The following is a 20,539-nucleotide window of genomic DNA, read 5'->3' as shown; positions in this document are numbered from 1 at the left end:
TACTTTACACACCTGTCTTCATTACTTGCCCCTAATGACCACCCCAGCTATTCATCCTGCTTTACTTTGATTGATGGACCCCTTTGTAGGTCTCAGGCCAGAGTTTGTCTCACTTATTTTGAACTATGCAAGTACATTTTCTAACATGGGATAAAGAAAACATTGCCTCTTTTTGCTACCTTACAAGGCAGCTCCCTTGACATCAACCATGACTTTCAAGAAGCCTAATGACATGATGTGGGATTAATGCCAAACCAGTATATCTATTCCAGTAAGGAGAACTCTTACTTCCTGAGCCTAATTCTGAACTGGCAGTAGTGTAGACTTGTACCGTGTTAGCCTCGACTAGAAGAAGAAGAGTAAAGAAATCAGGTGATACTTTTTTGAGGCTGAGTATATTTGATGGTGAGTTTTCGAGTATACTAGTTCTTTGTGTTAGACATGACAAAGGATCATCAAAAGATCTTGAAAATTAATTTTACAAAAACAATGATATTTACACAGACATCTTATTTACAAGAGGATGGTAATAAACTAAGAGCTTTGAAACGTCCCATTAAAACCATAATCTGCAAACCTTCAATTGGGAGTTCTTCTCTAAAGAAATATATGGCCAGCGGGAGATGTTTCCTTCGGTTGTTGATATCGGATCTCTGTGAGTTCACTTCCTGATGAAGTCTCTGGTCTGTTTTCCCACATAGAGGCGGGTGATGGGACACTGTTGACACATAATAAGGAACACCACATTGGAGAACCTACAGGAAAATCTACAAAGCCTACAAAGAATAAGTAATGGCTTCCAAACGTTAGTATTTTCTGTTATCACTGGCTTCTTTCTCATTGAGAAGAGATGGACCTATTGTGCAGGACATCTTAACACTCTGGGTCCTCTGTTCTCTAACTCTTATCCACCAAACTCACAGTGGCTTCACTGGATTACACTACATAGCTTTATGTAACACTTTTTTAGGCTTTTACTTGCTGTTGTGTAAAGTGTCAACAACATATCAGCTGCACATATACACAGGGAACAACATAACCTTTCGCATCAACACTAAACTTAGGAACTAAACTTTGTCGTCAGGAGAAGATGCTACATTCTTCGATTTTATTAGCTTTATCACAGTTCCGATTCCTCAAAATTGGACCACTTTGGATGATCATGACACACAACAGATAATTTTTTTTAAAACATCCCAGCTTTGTTCAAAATGACTTTGGCCATTTTGCCAGCAGCTTCCAGAATTTCTTTGTTCCTAAGGCTATACACGAATGGGTTTAACATCGGAACCACTGCCACGTAAAAGATTGAGAAAAATTTGTCTCGTTCCTTTGAATGTTCAGATTCAGGTTTCATGTACATGAAGATACTTGGTCCATAGAATAGTAGGACGGTGATGATGTGGGATGAGCAGCTAGAAAAGGCTTTAAGCTTCCCTCCAGATGAACGCATTTTTAAAACGGTGTAGATAATCCTCACATAGGAGGCCAAAATAATCACCAAACTAAAACCGGCCACACAGATATCTTCCATCGTGATGATCATGTTCACATTCTGATTGTCACTAGAGGAGAGCACTAACAATGGTTTTATCTCACAGAAGAAGTGCTCAATCTTCTGAGAATCACAGAATGATAATTTTGAGATCATAAAGGTAAGAAATATGGAATTAACGACACTTAGAAGCACGTAAGAAGTTGCTATAATCCAACAAGCTTTCCATGTCATGATCGATGAGTAATGTAGAGGAGAACATACGGCCACATAGCGATCATAAGCCATGAAGGTCAGAATAAGAATTTCAGAGTCAACGCAGAATATGAAGTAGCACAACTGGGTCATACAGCCATAGAAGGAGATGGTCTTGTCTTCTGTTAATATGATGGACAATGTCTTTGGAAGAATAGCCGAGACATAGATGGTGTCAACAGAGGAGAGATTACACAAGAAGAAATACATGGGAGTGTGGAGTTGGGGCACAGAACAGACCAGAGCAATGATAATAACATTTCCAATCACTGCCAGCAGATACAGTGATAAGAACCCGGTAAATGAAAGAATTGTATTTATTCTGGAGTCGGAGAATGGGCTCAGGTAGAACTCAGTCACTGCACTGATATCACATTCATTCATTTTGAGTATCTGTGTGAAAAACAATTAAAATGATTCATACGAGCAGTATAGAGATTTGTACAGTTGATGCTTTAAAAGGGTATTCCCACAGAGAAAAAGATCTTAAAGGGGTTTTCCCACAAAAGAAAAATTTACCTTAAAATATACTCAGGATGGAAGCATTACATATTCTCTAATTGCAACATCCTCCCATAGAGGCCTGACCAGTGTGGGGGTAGCTGGATTCCCTTGGTACCTGATTGACCTGCTTTGAAGTGGCCTATTGCTAGATTTGTCATGGTCGCTTGGTCGAGGTGGAACAGGCCTCATTCACACCAGTCAGGGCCAGCAAGGGTATTGTAAGAAAAGGGAGGAAGTCGCAATAAGTTGGAAGGGTTCAACCCGGGGCACTCCCGGTATATGCATAATGTAGGTATCCCCGGGCAGATGGTAGAGGGGAGGCCTGTGATATTAACAGCAGCCAGGGATCACATGTGGAGATAAGATGTAGAACATCAAATTTACATTCTCTTTATTTCAAGACTTCAATACAGCAACAGTAACAGGCTGAGGAAGTATCCTATCTGCCAACATCTGAGATATTTGGGTGGATGCAGTCTAGTAGCAAAACGCTCACAGCCAAGATTCAGGAACCTGGGACTGGACAAGATAAAAATGGCTTGGCCAGGCATTTTAGGGCAGAATTTGTAATGGATCATAGCTCCAGGCCTGATGGAGGGAGATGGGAGACAGCAACAGCAAGCTACTAGTCTCAGCAGGTCATGTGAGCTCTTTGGGGGAACTCTAAGAATGTTTCTCCATTGAGTTTCTCAGACTGTTCTGTAGCCAGGGGGAGTGTAAGTTAACTTCCACTCTGGGTGTGACTCCAGGCATTCACCAATTAGAAACCTCAGGGCAGATCGGATTAATAGAGATTAAACATTTGTTATAATTGGTCAATATCTGATATACGCCTTCCCAGGCAGATATCATTGACTGCTGCATTACCAATTATGGACAGTAGAAAGCGTAAATTGCCTTACAGAGGTGATCAAGCACTATGGACATATAGGAATCTAGTGGGAGAGATTTATTTTGTTATGACCTCACTGACTGGGCCATTACATACCACATTGGTAATGAAACGAGCCACCCACAGCTATCAGCTGGTATACAGATCAGGATTAAGGCACAAGCCGAAATGCGTAGATCGCTACTTTGTTTGTGTTGTTGTGTGGTCGTATATGGATTATCAATAAAAACTGAGATTATTCTGGAAAGGAACGTCATGCTGGACATTTCTTTGAATATATATGCTGTGGTTTGCCTCAAGGATCGGAGCACCGCATGTTCTAGGGAATGTCAAGGTGGAGGTGAGCTGATCCCATGTGCTATACAATACAGATCAGGAAGTCCTATTTCTGCAAGCTTTCTTTGCAATTTCTGACCATTTATCTCATAAATGTGGTCAATGGTTAACGGGTGTGGAGATGCTGCAAGGCTTTGGTAGGACAGTATCTTGAGTAACATGGGACCGTGCATTATCATGTTGAAAGTCTGGTCTTGGGACACGTTTGAGAAATGGCCATACTCCTGTTTGCTCCACCAAATCATTGTATTATTGAGCTATTAGTCCAAAACCTTATCCTCAGTAGGACCATCCAAATAGGGCATTCCCTTGTGAAGGCCACTTCTTGGTATTGCTCACCTTGTTTGGTTCTGCTGTCCATCACTCAAACCACACCTTACACATACTAAGCTCCAAGATGAAACCCCCAACACACACCCAGCTTAGCCAAAGGAACAAAAACTCGATAGAGCAAGCTGTCAATTAATGCCTCCGGGTATTTGCGAAAACAGGGCTACCGGGGAGTTACGTCGCTAGCCAGGTACCTCAAGGTTTCTGTAGATACATGGCTAAGAAGAACCAATGGTAAGACCTATTAGGCTAGTGTTATACTGTGCTCCAGAAGTATTGTAGTTTTATGAATGAATTAACAATCGGATATTGAAGCCCTCTTAGAAGGGAAAAAACACAATTCTGAAAATGTAAATAAATATAATATATATCTATATAATGTACAATTTAAAAGGAAAATATGATACAGATTATATATAATAACTGGTAGACAACTATGCGTTATAGCAAAAAGAGGTTGATTGTTTGTTTCTCAAAAATCCTCATTTGAAACTAATACAGTGGACTACAATAATAGTAAAAATATTTATTAATATAGCACCATCATATGCCGTAGCGCTTTACAAATCATAGGGGACGTATACAAAAAAGATACTCCATTACAGAGTAATAACAGTCATATGGAAAATAGGAGTGAGGGCCCTGCTCACAAGAGCTTACAGTCTATGAGGATGAGGGGGTGACACAAGAGCTTACAGTCTATGAGGATGAGGGGGTGACACAAGAGCTTACAGTCTATGAGGATGAGGGGGTGACACAAGAGCTTACAGTCTATGAGGATGAGGGGGTGACACAAGAGCTTACAGTCTATGAGGATGAGGGGGTGACACAAGAGCTTACAGTCTATGAGGATGAGGGGGTGACACAAGAGCTTACAGTCTATGAGGCTGAGGGGGTGACACAAGAGCTTACAGTCTATGAGGATGAGGGGGTGACACAGGAGCTTACAGTCTATGAGGATGAGGGGGTGACACAAGAGCTTACAGTCTATGAGGATGAGGGGGTGACACAAGAGCTTACAGTCTATGAGGATGAGGTGGTGACACAAGAGCTTACAGTATATGAGGGGGGACACAAGAGCTTACAGTCTATGAGGACGAGGGGGTGAAACAAGAGCTTACAGTCTATGAGGATGAGGGGGTGACACAAGAGCTTACAGTCTATGAGGATGAGGGGGTGACACAAGAGCTTACAGTCTATGAGGATGAGGAGGTGACACAAGAGCTTACAGTCTATGAGGACGAGGGGGTGACACAAGAGCTTACAGTCTATGAGGATGAGGGAGTGACACAAGAGCTTACAGTCTATGAGGACGAGGGGGTGACACAAGAGCTTACAGTCTATGAGGACGAGGGGGTGACACAAGAGCTTACAGTCTATGAGGATGAGGGGGTGACACAAGAGCTTACAGTCTATGAGGACGAGGGGGTGACACAAGAGCTTACAGTCTATGAGGACGAGGGGGTGACACAAGAGCTTACAGTCTATGAGGGTGAGGGGGAGGACACAAGAGCTTACAGTCTATGAGGATGAGGGGGTGACACAAGATCTTACAGTCTATGAGGATGAGGTGGTGACACAAGAGCTTACAGTCTATGAGGATGAGGGGGTGAAACAAGAGCTTACAGTCTATGAGGATGAGGGGGTGACACAAGAGCTTACAGTCTATGAGGATGAGGGAGTGACACAAGATCTTACAGTCTATGAGGATGAGGTGGTGACACAAGAGCTTACAGTATATGAGGGGGGACACAAGAGCTTACAGTCTATGAGGATGAGGGGGTGACACAAGAGCGTACAGTCTATGAGGATGAGGGGGTGACACAAGAGCTTACAGTCTATGAGGATGAGGGGGTGACACAAGAGCTTACAGTCTATGAGGATGAGGGGTGACACAAGAGCTTACAGTCTATGAGGACGAGGGGGTGAAACAAGAGCTTACAGTCTATGAGGATGAGGGGGTGACACAAGAGCTTACAGTCTATGAGGATGAGGAGGTGACACAAGAGCTTACAGTCTATGAGGACGAGGGGGTGACACAAGAGCTTACAGTCTATGAGGATGAGGGGGTTACACAAGAGCTTACAGTCTATGAGGACGAGGGGGTGACACAAGAGCTTACAGTCTATGAGGACGAGGGGGTGACACAAGAGCTTACAGTCTATGAGGATGAGGGGGTGACACAGAGGCAAATATCTTGCATTATGGTTCAGCTATTCTTTATAAGGAACAGAATAAAAAAAAAAATTATGACTAAAAATACTGCTGCTTGAACTGCCATCAGCCGACATATTGGGGAAGATTTATCAAGCTGTCTGAAAGTCAGAATATTGCTAGTTGCCCATGGCAACCAATCACAGCTCCCCTTTAAAATATTCATGAGCACTGGTAAAATGAAAGCTGAGCTATAATTGGTTGCCATGGGCAACTAGGAACATTCTGACATTCAGATAGCTTGATAAATCTGCTCCACTAAGTACAAATTCCAAGGCTCTATTCACATGACAGTGATTGTGGCCAAGATCTTGAGCCACAAATTTCTGACAGATAACGACCCCCATAGAGATTTATGGCATCCGGTCACGTTGCGATGAGCAGAAATATTCCTATTTAAATGTATGAAAGGGATCTTCCATCATATACGTATGTGTAAGAAATCATAATATATTTATTTTACAGTAATATTTCACATTTGCTTTTATTGCTGATAATTTGCATTTTTAGAAGCGATATTAAATTATTAATACTTACTGAATATTTAGATTTTGATGATCACATCACAAGCCAGTGGTAGACAGAACGCATCATACGGCAGCACACCGTATACATCTATATAAAGTATATAAAGGTTTTCTCCTGATTTCAAAGATGTATAAATCCCTTAGAGACAAAGAGATGGTTTTCCCCCTGTGGCATGTAACATTCATTAAGATAATCACATAACAAGATATTGGAAGAACATTTCCCTGGTGGAAATTATATTGCCTTCTTCTAACCCTCCTGGAATAGACGCCTCTGTATGGAGACCAGGACCAAGGACTAGAACAGGTAGGTTTCTTTTAAGTCCAGATTGTTGTACAGGCGATGAAGAGTGATTACCAGGGGGGGTGACCTTATTATCTCTCTTAGGAGTAGGCCAAAGTCAAGATCTATTAGTGGGTCATCCTGAGCCTACAATAATGGAGAAGGCTATGACTTTGGCCGGTAGGTTAGAAAGACGAAATGAAAACATTCAGGATTACAACGTATCCAGTCCAAATAAAGGAGTTACAGCACAAGTCCAATACAATACGATATGATAATACTTTATTCATCCCCTTGGGGGAAATTGTTTTGTACATAGTGATCCACAGCACGTGGCTCAGTGGGTAGCACTACAGCCTTGTAGCGATGGGGTTCTGTGTTCAAGTCCCATTCAGGGTCAACATCTGCAAAGAGTTTGTATGTTCTCTCTGTGTTTGTGTGGGTTTCCTCCCACACACCAAAACATTCTGGTAGGTTGTGAGCCCCACAGGGGAACAGGGACCAATTTGGCAAGTTCTGCGCAGCACTGCTATATAATGCTATATAAAAAAATAATAATAATAAAGAATTAAATCCTGCAGTTGTTAAACACAGAGACAGACTTAATGTTACAGTTACTAGGTGAGGCGATAGAAACACCTTCCAAATCACATAACAAAGCCATTCCACTACCTCCAAAGAGGTCAATAACAATGCCAAATATCCACAGTGCCTTCATGCATTAAAAATAATTCATAAAAAGAGCTTATGACCTGTACAAAACTCCCTCAGCAGTTGTTCAATTGGAGTCCATTTACACTGATGAGAATTGCAATTGCCAACCCGCTCGTGTCACCGGTATCTCCAAACGGAAGCTAGATGAAGCAAAACAAATTCTTGGCTTAGATCAAATAATAAAAACTTCAAATACTTCTTTATTTTATTCACAAAAGTAAAATCAAACAGCACTTTTCATCAAAAAGTTGAGTCAAAGGATCACACGCCCGCCCTGGGGTTTCGCTGTGAGACTGGGGTACAGTTTAAATTCTGGAGGGGATTCTGTAAGAAATTCGGAATGTCGTTGTCATTACATATTTGGTGTTGGCCGGGTTTGCGCATAACAATCATTCTAATATTTTTAGTGCCCTGCCATTCTTTTACAACTATTGATTTTATCCATGTCTTCTCTTCAATCCCGTAATCCACAATTTGAGCTCAGTTTGGGCACAGGCTGGCACAAGGCTGTTAAATGCCCAATGAATCATCAGTAGACTGTCTAATAAAAACTTAGTTCTGGTCTGGATTATGTAGTTGGGGATAAGGTTTGACTCCCTACAAAAAAATGCATCTAAACGTTCCTTCAGGAAAGCTAGCCCCTAAATTTATCGGTTCTTACAAAATTTCATTTATTATCACCAATTGTGTCCTCACGTATTCCAATTTATTATCATTCAGGGTGAACAGGAGTCTGAGGTTGCTAATGTGTTGGATTCTAAGGGTGGTGGCACACGTGGCGTTTTGAACTCATTATTAGTCCGTTAGATCTGGTTTCAGGCTTCTGTCCTTGAAAACCTCACCCAGGGCTGTATTTGATTGAGAGTTGCCTTTCAGGATCAGTTCATTGGGCAAAGCTGGGTAGCCACTTAGTTCAGTTTGTGTTCAGTAGTGATACTGTAGGCTACTTCATGTACATAATATACCTTTCAGTACATAAGAAAATAAGCCTACATCTCCTCTTTCTGGTCTCAGTTCTTGCGGAGCCAATTTTTGCCAACATGGGCTCTATGTGATGATTGTTTGTTATCGTTGGTGCTGGAGTCATCGTCACTGTCATCCTCATGTTCCTCCGACAGGTTCTCCTCCTCCTCTCAAGCTCTTCATCCTGCTCCATAATTGAACCTTCTCCTCAGGGCCCTTGACATATCATGCAGAAAGATGTGCCTGGTGACCTTCTTCCCCATCATCCCTTCTGCATGACCGTCAGCATCTTTTTAATACTAATATAATGGAAATGAAACTTTATGTTCTTGCCTCTGCCCCTGTTGCTGCAATGCCCACTACCAACATCCTCCTCCTTTAATATTAATTCACCTTGACTCCCCAACGATGACCTTTCTTACACACAATCATCATCAGGCACTTCCCAGACAATTTTATCAGTTTTTGCTAGCTCATGTTGTTGGTCTTCTTGTCTCACCTCTAGATTCCATGATCTTAATGTGTCACCACCACCACCAGCTACCGTTACCACTCCTACCAGGCAGCTACCCCCGCGGTCCCTCGCCTTTGAGCCCCCATAACCCTCCACTTACAGGCAATCCAAACAATGACTTCTCTTTAAAAAGACAACAAGGAGACCTTGTAGAATATCTGTGTGCATTGGGAATCGATGACTTAGTTACTGAAACGCAGGTGCGCCACCAGGATGGGACATGGAAGGAAAAGCTTCAGTTGGGTTGCAAGGGAAGGTGTCGGAAGGAACATCATCCTGTGAGTCATTCCACAATCTCATCCACATTCTCCTCATTTATAATAATGGTGTACCTACCAAAAGCTGGCGGAGCCTTTTTTAGCCTTTAAACTGCAGTGACTTACTGTGACCTGGCACTGAGATCCCCTATAGAATAATATGGTGGCCACTGTGTACTTACTGGCTACACCAATCCAATAAATTGTAAAAATGTTTTCAACAGGAACTTTGTACCAACTGTAAGGTTCTAATCTTCTACACCACAATTCTCAATGTTTTACAATAGGCATAAATTAACTTATTAAATCTCATAAATCCAGTCAAATATAACTAGTGATGAGCCACTCTCTGCACCTGGACTTTAGACAGAAGTTGGGGTTTGGCATTACCCCCCCCTCAACATTTTAGTGCAGCTGGCAGATCCGCTCAGCCTAAATATAAACTATACATTTGATAACTAGACCAGGCCATATCACGAACATTGGGAGTCATTTACTAAGGGCCCGAATCACGTTTTCCCAACGGGTGATTTGCGCCGATTTTCCCTGAATTGCCCCGGGATTTTGGCGCACGTGATCGGATTGCGGCGCATCGGCGCCGGGGTGCACGCGGCGGAAATCGAGGGGCGTGGCTGTATGAAAACCCGACGGATTCAGAAAAACCGCTGCATTTTAAAAAAAAAGTGTCGCTTGACACGCGCTTACCTGCACCCACGATAGGACGGTGAACTTCAGTGCATTCCGATGAACTTCAGTGCAGCAGCGACACCTGGTGGACGTCGGAGGAACTACCTTAGTGAATCCCGGCAGAACCCGAATCCTCCGCAGAGAATGCGCCGCTGGATCGCGAATGGACCGGGTAAGTAAATCTGCCCCATTGTCTTCCTACTGCTATTATCTGCTATTCCTATTACGGACACCGATACCTACTTTTGTCAGTCAATGTATGCCTTATTATATACAATATATATTCAAATGGCACTAACTGGATATACTAGGTTTGATAGTATTAGAAAGTAGGAGACCATTTTTGGTGAGCAGGTGAGGGCCCCACAACCACCACAATTCATTTCAGTGTTAATATATTTATGAAATATATAGAGGAAGTTGTTGGTATAGGGGGACAATTGTTTGTTATATTTCTATGAAATTTGTTGGTTTATTGGAATAAAACTATTCTGGTCATCCTGGCTTTGGCCCAAACAAATTTGCTCATAAAGTTTGCAGCTCCTATTTTAGACTGGTGATCAGGCAGTGGCCTCACCCATGTGCCTTCACCTTTGTTTCAAACATTGTTAAAATGGAGCTAGCTGACATTATGAAACATTCACAAAAGAATGAATGTCTAGTCTGTGGCTTCCTACAACCCCCTCAACCAGATATTGTTTATTCTCTTTCAATTCAGTTCAGTTTAATCTGTTTCAATAGCCAGCCCATTCGCCCTAGTATATAGCCAGCCAGCCCATGTCCCCCAGTATATAGCCAGCCAGCCCATGCCTCCTAGTATATATCTAGCCAGTCCCCAGTATATAGTCAGCCAGCTAATGCCCCCTCAGTATATATGTAAGTGTTGGTCTTGTATATAGTCCACTACCTGCTCCCAACATATAGCCAGTCAGACCATGCCCCCTAGTATATAGACTGCCAATCCATGCCCCGGTATAGAGCCTGCCAGCCAATGCCTTCCAGTATATAGCCAGCTAGCCCATACCCCTTAGTTTATAGCCTGCCAGCCAATGCTCCCCAGTATATAGCCTGCCAGCCCATACCCCCTAGTTTATAGCCTGCTAGCCAATGCCCCTGGTATATAGCCTGCCATCTAATGCCCACCCCCAGTATATAGCCAGCCCCCTGCCCTGGGTATGCCGAGCCTATAAAAAAAAATTAACTCAGTACTCACCTTTCCGATGCCCCTTCAGGCCATTTCCGACATCACAGTGTGTGCGGCGACATCATGAATGGACCTGTCACTGCCAACGCACACACTATGGAGTCAGCAAGTGGCTGATGTGTGCACGGCCAGCGTGCAGGGAAGTGGGTCATGTCGGAAAGGTGAGTATTATTCTTATATTTGTTATCCATGGCTTCCTTTCCTCTAAAACCAAGTTATAAATTGATGCTAATGAGCCTACATGCCAATGATGCATACAGGGTCTATGCCAATGTGATTTTGCACTGTCCTATGTTCATTCGGAACAATGGAAAATCACAAAACAGCATTTGTATCTCAACTGTGCCAATACAACACCAAACATAGACAAAAAAAACCAATGATAAATTTCCCTACTGCCTTACCTAGTAATCCACGATAACTGTTGCTAAACCACCCATGATAGTCTAGCCTCACTTTGCAGGAGGTATTTAGTTGAACAGCTACTCAAGTTGTTCAGATTATATATCAAACCCAGGATTATTTCTTATTTGGTTTTTGGGTGACTTGATTCTGCAAACAACTTCCTATGTTTTCAGAGCTGGGAAGGGAAGTTCAAGCTGTTGATCCATTACTGGCATCCAAAAGGAGATATCCAATGGAGGAATGCCTAAAAGATCCCATGTTCTCTGAAGATCAGATGGTGTCTTAATTGTGTATCTTGTGAATGTTCACCTGAATAGTATTTTCTACACTTTTTAATATATAAAAGTCCATGGAAGCCAAGTGGTGCTCGGGCGCCGTCAGCATTTTACAAAGTTATTATTTCATCAATAAAAACGCGAATTACATGTAAAACACTGCCTCCCCCATCCCTTAGACATAACAAGCTGCACTCTACCCCAGAAATCTGGTGGTAGATGTCCTTTAAGAACATGAGACATGTCCCTATAACTTAATAGGCCACAACCCACATTCCATGAGGGTTATTCAGCTTTGGTGGTGACGTCAGATCAGTAAAGATTGCTTTAGCTTTAATATGGTCTCTGGAAGCCTTATTATTTTTACTCTGACTTCTATTCTCTTGATCTTCTATCATTATTAGGGCAAAGCTCAAACCATTTGCATGGGCTGTGAAATTGTGCTCCTTGGTTGAAGTACACTGCTCAAAAAAATAAAGTGAACTCTCAAATAACACATCCTAGAGCTAAATAAATAACTTAAATATTCGGATTGAATGCTTTGTCCTGTATAAAGTTCAATGTGCTCACAACAAAATTATAAAAAGATCATCAATGGAAATTAAATTTATTTACCAATTTATTTACCTGGATTTGGAGTCACCGACAAAATTAATGTAGAAAAACATATTACATGATGTCCATGAAACAAGACAAAATGAGGCTCAGTATTGTGTGTGACATCTACGTGACTGTATGAGCTCCCCAACGCCTTGGCATGTTCCTGATGAGGTTGATGAGGTCTCCTGAGGGATCTCCTCCCAGACCAGAATGAAAGCATCCGCCAACTCATGGACAGTCTGTGGTGCAACATGGTGTTGGTGGATGGAGCGAGACATGATGTCTCAGATGTGCTCAATCAGATTCAGGTCTGGGGAATGAGCAGGCCAGTCCATAGCTTCAACGCCTTCATCTTGCAGGAACTGCTGAAACATTCCAGCCACAAGAGGTCGAGCATTGTCCTGCAATAGGAGGAACCACCAGCATATAGTCTCACAAGGGTCTGAGGATCTCATCTCGTTACCTAATGGCAGTCAGGCTGCCTCTGATTAGCACATGGAGGGATGTGTGGCCCTCCAAAGAAAAGCTACCCCAACATTACTGAACCACTGACAAAACAGTCATGCTGAAAGATGTTGCAGGCAGAAGATCACTCTACATGGCATCTCCAGACTATGTCACATCTGTCATATGTGCTCAGTGTGAACCTGCTTTCATCTGTGGAGAGCACAGGGAGCCAGTGTTCGGCTTTGAGCACAACCCCCATCTGTGGATGTCAGGCCCTCATTCTATCCTCATTGAATAGGTTTCTAGCCGTGGCAGACACATGCACATTTGTGGCTGCTGAAAGTCCTTTTACAGGGCTCTGCCAGTGCTCCTCCTGTTCCTCCTTACACAAAGGAGGAGGTAGCGGTGCTGCTGGGTTGTTGCCCTCCTACGCCCTCCTTTATGTCTCCTGGTGTACTGGTCTGTCTCCTGGTAGTGCCTCCAGCCTCTGGACACTACTCTAACAGATACAGTAATCTTTCTGGCCACAGCTTGCAGTGATGTCCCATCCTGTATGAGCTGCACTACCTGAGCCACTTGTGTGGGTTGTAGAGGCATTGTAGGATGGTCATACAGGCACGTGGAGGCCACCCACAATAATGAGCCTCAGTGTCTCCTCACACCTGATGTCAGCATTGGTGTGAGACATTGCATAGAAAACCCATGCTTAAAAATATAAACGTAGAAATAACTGGATGGGGCAGGAGAGAGTTTAGGTTCACCATCACCACTGTGCAGAACCTCTGAACAAATGGATCCTTTCTGACCCATCATGAACTCATCACAGCATTCCTGGATCACACTGCATTGCACTTTTGAAGACCATGAGCTCCTTTATGGTGATAGCTGTAAGGCCTGTTATCAGGATCAGTGGTAGTGGATCCTCTGTACCACCATGGACTATGACGCAAGCCGACACCTGGGTGTGGAGTCTAAGTGGCACCCGGTTTTCACCAGAGCCCGCCGCAAAGCAGTTGGACTTGTTGCGGCGTAGTACCACCAGGTCGTTCCACAGGCGCGACTTTGTCCGCAGCGGCGGCCAAGACGTACAGAATTGTCAGGCAAACTCGTGGTTAGGGGACAGACAGGAGGTCGAAACAGGCGGCACGGGATCAGAGTCAGGAACGGAATCGAGGTCACAACGGGAAATCAGGATAATCGCAGAGGGCTTGGAAAACAGGCATGAAAGTACAAAGATCCGACAGGGAACACAGGAAGGGGCTGGAATTTATAATGACAAGCAGATGACCAGTGCCGATTAGCAGTGCCAAGCTCGAGAAAGCTCGACCTTTGGGCCCTTTCTGGGTAGAGGACAGCCCCAGCACCAACGGATGAGGCGTCAACTTCCAACTGGAATGGATTTTCCGTATCAGGCCATGTGAGAACTGGCGCAGAGGCAAAGGCAGACTTCAGGTGGTGAAGGCTTCTTCAGCTGCCGGAGGCCAGAGTCTTGGAATGGCATTCTTCTCAGTCAGTGCCACAATGGGAGATACAAGAGAGGAGAAATGTGGAATAAATTGCCAGTAATAAATGGCGAAGCCCAAAAATCTCTGTATGGCACGTAGTCCCACTGGGCGAGGCCACTGAAGTATGGCTGACAACTTGGCAGGATCCATCTGTAGTCCTTTGTCAGAAATGATGTATCCCAGGAACAGAACACTACTCTGATGAAACTGGCATTTCTCGAGCTTAGCATATAAATGATTGGCCAGTAGACACCTGCGAACTTGCCGGACATGGAACAGATGAGAATGTAGGTCTGGAGAAAGCACCGGAATATGGTCCAAGTAGACAATGACACAAATGTGGAGCAAGTCTCTGAAGATATCGTTGACAAATTCTTGGAACACCACCAAGTCCAAATACTCAAAATGCTTGTCATCAGTATTGAAGGCTGTCTTCCACTCATGCCCTTCATGGATGAGGATGAGTTTATATGCTTCTCGCAGATCCAGCTTGGTGAAAACCCTGGCACCCCGTAGGCAATCAAAAAGTTCAGTGATGAGAGGCAAAGGGTGGCATTTTTTTTACTGTGACTTCATTGAGGCCGCGGTAGTCGTTGCACAGACGGAGGGAACCATCCTTCTTGGCCACAAAGAAGAATCCAGCACCAGCATGAGAAGACGACTTGCAGATGAATCCCTTCTGCAAATTCTCCTTGATGTAGGCTGACATAGCCGCAGTCTCAGGCACAGATAATGGCTATACTCGACCTTGTGGAGTAGATTTACTCGGCAGTAGGTCCATGGGACAGTCATAGGGGCTGTGCGGTGGCAGAATCTCTGCTTGCTTCTCAGAGAAGAAATCAGAAAAATCCTTATAAGCAGCGGGAAGGCCTGCCAGGTGCTTGGGAGAGTCCACGGAAGACATTAAAGAAGAGCCATGAGATAGCGGGAATGGCACTCTGGTCCCCAGTGAAGGATCTCTCCAGTCTGCCATTCGAGCACCGAAGTGTGTTGTTGCAACCATGGGAGGCCCAAAATCACTAAGGAAGTAGAGTGGGGGAGCACATAAAACGACAGTCTCTCCAATTTGCAGAGACAGGGGCTCAGTACAATACTGTACTGGGTCATGGAGAATCTGTCCACTTACGGGAGAGATAACCAGCGGCTTCTCTAGGCGAACCACAGGAAAGTGATGCTGGGAGACCAAGACAGCATCCACGAAATTCCCTGTAGAGTCCAGGAAGGCTGAGACTTGAAGTGGGTTGCCTGTTCCAAAACTGAGATAAGCAGGGACATTTAGACGAGGAGAAACTTTGCTCTCACCTAGAGACACCTCTCCCAAGAACCCTAGTTGCGGGTGTTTTCCTGGACGCAGTGGACGGACTGAAAAAGAGGAAAGGAAGTTCTCTGGGCTGGGACAATAGAGGCAGAGATTGTCCTGTCTTTGTCTGGCATGTTCCTGGGGATATAGACAAGCTCTATCCACTTGCATGGGCTCCTCTGCAGCCGACATGGAAGACGGGTGAGGTGGTCTTTGGAAAGACAGGAGCCAAGCGGGGCGGACAACAGGTTCAGACTTGCAGTTGCTCCAGACGACGCTCCTCAGAGCACTCAGTAAACCGGATGTCTATCTGAGTGGACAGAGAGATAATTTCACTCAGCTTAGACGGAAGGTCCTGTGCAGACAGAGCATCCTTTATCTATCCGGACAATCCCTTTTTAAAAGTTGCGACCAGGACGGCTTCGTTCCAGGCAAGCTCAGAAGCCAGGGTACGAAACTAAATCGCATAGTCACCGATAGATGAGTCCCCTTGACGCAAGTTCAGCAGTGTGTTCTCAGCAGAAGAAGCCCGGCTGGTTCCTCAAAGATGGACAGGCACTCGGCAAAGAAGATGGTGATATTAGTCATGTCCGGGTCTTTCCTGTCCCAGATGGGGGCAGCCTATGCCAGGGCCTTACCGGAGAGGAGACTGATGATGAAATACAATTTAGACCGAGTTCAATGTGCAGGGAGCACTGTGTGATAAAGCCCCTGCACAACTTGGGATCCCCATCATATTTAGACGGCATGGAGAGTCGTAGCTTGGGTTCCGCAGAAGACAGACAAACCGGAGTAGAAGAAGAAACCGCAGGTACGCAGGAACTCTGGTGCTGAGTAGCCATTACTTGCTGCAGCATGGCGGCAACTTATTGCTGACCTTGCGTGGCAATCTGCCGGGACTGCTGAACCACTATGGTGGTAAGATCGACCTGAACAGGTAGCAGAACCTTGGCGGGATCTATGGCCAGATCTTACTGTCAGGATCAGTGGTAGTAGATCCTCTGTACCACCGCGGACTATGACGTAAGCCGACACCTGGGACCGGAGTCTAAGTGGTACCCGGTTTTCACCGGGTACCTGTCCGCCGCAAAGCAGGTTGGACTTGTTGCGGCGTAGTACCACCGGGTCGTTCCACAGGCGCGACTTTGGCCACGGTGGCGGCCAAGGCGTAGTACAGAATTGTCAGGCAAACTCGTGGTTACGGACAGGCAGCACGGGATCGGAGTCGGGAACGTAGCAGTAGGTCAGGATCGGAGGGATCGGAGTCAGGAACGGAATCAAAGTCACAACAGGAAATCAGGATAATCGCAGAGGGCTTGGAAAACAGCTTTCTCTCAGGCATGGAAGCACAAAGATCTGGCAAGGAACATAGGAAGGGACTGGAATTTATAATGACAAGCAGAAGGCCAGCGCCAATTAGAGGTGGACATTGCGGAGATCGCCGCTGGAGCCAGGAGAGGTGAAGGAGTGGCCGGGGCACATGGAGGCACACCGGTGTGCCTGCGACCCGGATCATGGGTCACAAATGTACCTGTGACACCTGTTTCACAGAGAAATGAAAACTCAGATTATATTTCAGTTCTGAAAATGATAAACTATTGTTTTTCTGAACAGTTATAGATTTTGGATGTTCACAAATAATTATTTATTGTTATTTATTTATTATAAATCACAGCTACTCTATAACAAATGAAATGGAAAGTTTTTCTAGCAGCTCCCAGAACTTCTTTGTTCCTCAGGCTATAGACAAACGGGTTTAACATTGGAACTACGGCCACATAAAACATGGAGAGGATTTTGTCTTGCTCCTTTGAATGCTTAGACTCCGGTTTCATGTATATATAGATACTTGGTCCATAGAATAATAAGACTGTAATGATGTGCGATGAGCAACTAGAGAAAGCCTTCATCTGCCCCCTAGAGGAACGCATTTTAAAAATTGTATAGATTATTCTTGCGTATGAGATCAAAATTATCAGCAAACTCAAAACTGGCAGACAGACATCTTCTACCGTTAGGATCATCTTCATATTCTCAGTGTCACTGGATGAAAGTAATAATAATGGAATTATCTCACAGAAGAAATGATTGATCAGGCGAGAGTAACAGAACGATAACGTAGAAGTCATCTTTGTAAACATTACGGAATTAGCTACACTCAAAATAACATAGGACATTGCTAAAGTCCGACAAAATTTCCTTGTCATGATCAGAGTATAATGTAGAGGAGAACATACGGCCACATAGCGATCATAAGCCATGAAGGTCAGAATGAAAATGTCCGAATCACCACAGATTACAAAGAAGAACAACTGGGTCATGCAGCCATAGAAGGAGATGGTCTTGTCTTCTGTTAATATGATGGACAACATCTTGGGTAGAATAGTGGAGATGTAGATGATATCAACAGAGGAGAGATTACACAAGAAGAAATACATGGGAGTGTGGAGTTGGGGCACAGAACAGACCAGAGCAACGATAATCATGTTCCCTACTACTGCCAGTAGATACATGACCGAGAATCCCGAAAATATAAGAATTTCATTCATTCTGGAGGTGGAGAATGGACTCAGGGAGAATTCAGTCACCACATTGATATCACAGTCATTCATCTTGTGAGCAGGGACCTCAGCCCTATTGTTTCATGTGACTATGTTATTACTCTGTAATGTCTTGTTTGTTCTGTATATGCAGCCTGTGATCTCTAAAGATCTGTGGAAGATTTAGTATTATTATTATCTTCAGTATCTGTAAGAACATCATAAGAACAGAGTCATAAACTCTGAGGGGTTGAATAGAAATAGTTGAAGTTATAAATATAAACATTTGTTCATTATCTAGACTGTGGGGAATTGCTCTGGTAGTTGACTGGTAGCAGTGCAGAAAGCAGTGACACACGCAGGTTTAAAAGTCCAACTTAAGTGTTTATTCACACTTGCAAAACAGAACACAAATTCAGCCTTGGCTTAGGCACATGCAAAAACATTATAAAAGTAATTCCTGCCCGGCTAGGCGCTGTCTAATACATTTTGAGGACCCTAGCTATCCGGGTACCAGGCTGCCTGGCACACGCTCTTGGCCAGCAGCAAGACAGGAGACCCTCAGTTACCTTTGCTGTGAGAATGCAATCTCGCTTTCAGCTCTCCAGGTAGGGCCTCCCCTACTGCTTCTGGCCTGCAGACTAAATCAGACCCTAACGAGGCCTGTGACCTGCACCTGTGGGCTATACAAAAGCCCAGGACCGAAGCCCGGGTGGAGTAGGAGTCCCACTACCCGCCTACCCCTACTCCATAATAAGCAGGCCCAGTACGGACATTACAAATGTGTCTGTGTTAGCTAGGCCAACACAGACAAAACAGACTATTCCTGCTTATCATGTCTGCATTAACCCTTGGGTTACTGCAGACAAACCCAGGGCTTTTACCACCAGCATTTCATCTGCCTGTAGGACAGATAGCGGTTTTCCCACACAACACCTCTCACTTTCTCACAAGACAGAGAAAGTGCAGTCACCCATTCCCAATGGAATAACTATAGTAAAACCAAGATGGAAGCGAGGTAGAGAATTGTGAAGCAAAAAAGTAGTCAAAATAGAATTAAGGATCAGAAAACATGCAATAACACATTCGAGGATTTAGTAACAAGAGCTGGATAGACCAGTATAAGCAACACTTGAGTGATGGGGCAGGAATATGTGAAGTTCCTAGATGCCACACCAGCTTCTGATCGGGTATGCTGTCAATCACTCAAACCACACCGGATACACTCAGTTCCAAGATGAAACCACATAGCATTCCACAGAACAAACATCCAGCTCAGCTATCACGGTTTATAAGGAAGTGGAAAACCGAAAAAAGAGAGCAGCAAGAACTAGGGAAACAAGGAAGAGAAAACTGCCCCTTACTCTATGGCTAACTAGTCCCTGCCTGCGGATGATGGTCAGGCTAGTTCTGGACTTCTCTCTCTCTGAGATGCAGTGCAGGACACCATTGTTATAGTAATTAGGGATGAGTGAACCCAGTTGTGTTCAGGTTCGGCTAGTTTGGGCGAATCTTATCAAAAGTTTTGCTTAGGTGCCAAAACGTGATCCCAAGGCTTGTTCACTGGTTCTCCTACCAACAAATCATACTAGATAATCTGTCGATGATGTATGACTGCCTTGCCATTATTGTGTTTCTATGTATAACAAACGCTAAACAAAGCTTTTGAATGATAATAAAAAACAGTGAGAAGAGGACCCAAACCGCAATGTTCGTCTTCGTACTACCGAACACAGACCCAGACTTCAGTCAGAAGTCCGGCCTCAGTCGCACAAATCCAGAGAACCAGTATAATTAGGTCACTAGGAATGATGTCTGTCCAACAGGAGGACAGCGGAGAGTACTAGATCCATGGGCCCGATCCATGTGGGAATGTATTTTCACTATGGTGACTCTGTTCTTACCAGTGTATGTCACATAATGCAAAGTCCATTCATAGAAGTGTCGATATTTGTGTACGAAAAATGTGTGAAAGGACATTTGGATGATTAGCACAAAATTCTGTAACAAAAATGTATCAATACCTTTGTGATAAACATCATAAGCCTAAGAATCTGTGAAACAAAGGAAACAGTCAAATAAAAAACTGTAAAGGTTTAATGTTCCCTCAAATGTGAATTGGGAACTAAAAAGTTATCAAGAAGAGCTAAAAAAATTTAACCCGCCCGGGGCTTGATGACAATGATTCACATAGATCTGCATAAAACCAATAAGATATATACATGTATAATTGATCATTTTTGAAAAGTGTCTTTATTTTTTGGATTTTGGTACACTGGGGCAACAATGGAA

The 20,539-nt window shown here is 44.0% G+C and overlaps 2 protein-coding genes across 2 annotated transcripts; both read right to left on the bottom strand.

Moving 5' to 3' along the window:
• Positions 1–1,186: 1,186 nt before the first annotated feature.
• Positions 1,187–2,134, bottom strand: LOC140128555 (olfactory receptor 5AR1-like). Its single transcript, XM_072150253.1, has one exon. It carries the CDS (start codon positions 2,132–2,134, stop codon positions 1,187–1,189), a length of 948 nt encoding a protein of 315 aa, XP_072006354.1.
• Positions 2,135–15,143: 13,009 nt separating this feature from the next.
• LOC140128554 (olfactory receptor 5AR1-like) lies at positions 15,144–18,319 on the bottom strand. Its single transcript, XM_072150251.1, has 3 exons — positions 17,460–18,319; positions 17,239–17,247; positions 15,144–15,426 (listed from the first exon to the last, which is right to left on the bottom strand). Exons 1-3 carry the CDS (start codon positions 18,317–18,319, stop codon positions 15,144–15,146), a joined length of 1,152 nt encoding a protein of 383 aa, XP_072006352.1.
• Positions 18,320–20,539: the final 2,220 nt, after the last annotated feature.

This window comes from Engystomops pustulosus, chromosome 4, assembly GCF_040894005.1.
Source record: "Engystomops pustulosus chromosome 4, aEngPut4.maternal, whole genome shotgun sequence".
NCBI classification, from domain to species: Eukaryota; Metazoa; Chordata; class Amphibia; order Anura; family Leptodactylidae; genus Engystomops; species Engystomops pustulosus.
Note: the sequence above shows the minus strand (reverse complement) of the source record. Positions and strands in the feature narration are given on the sequence as shown.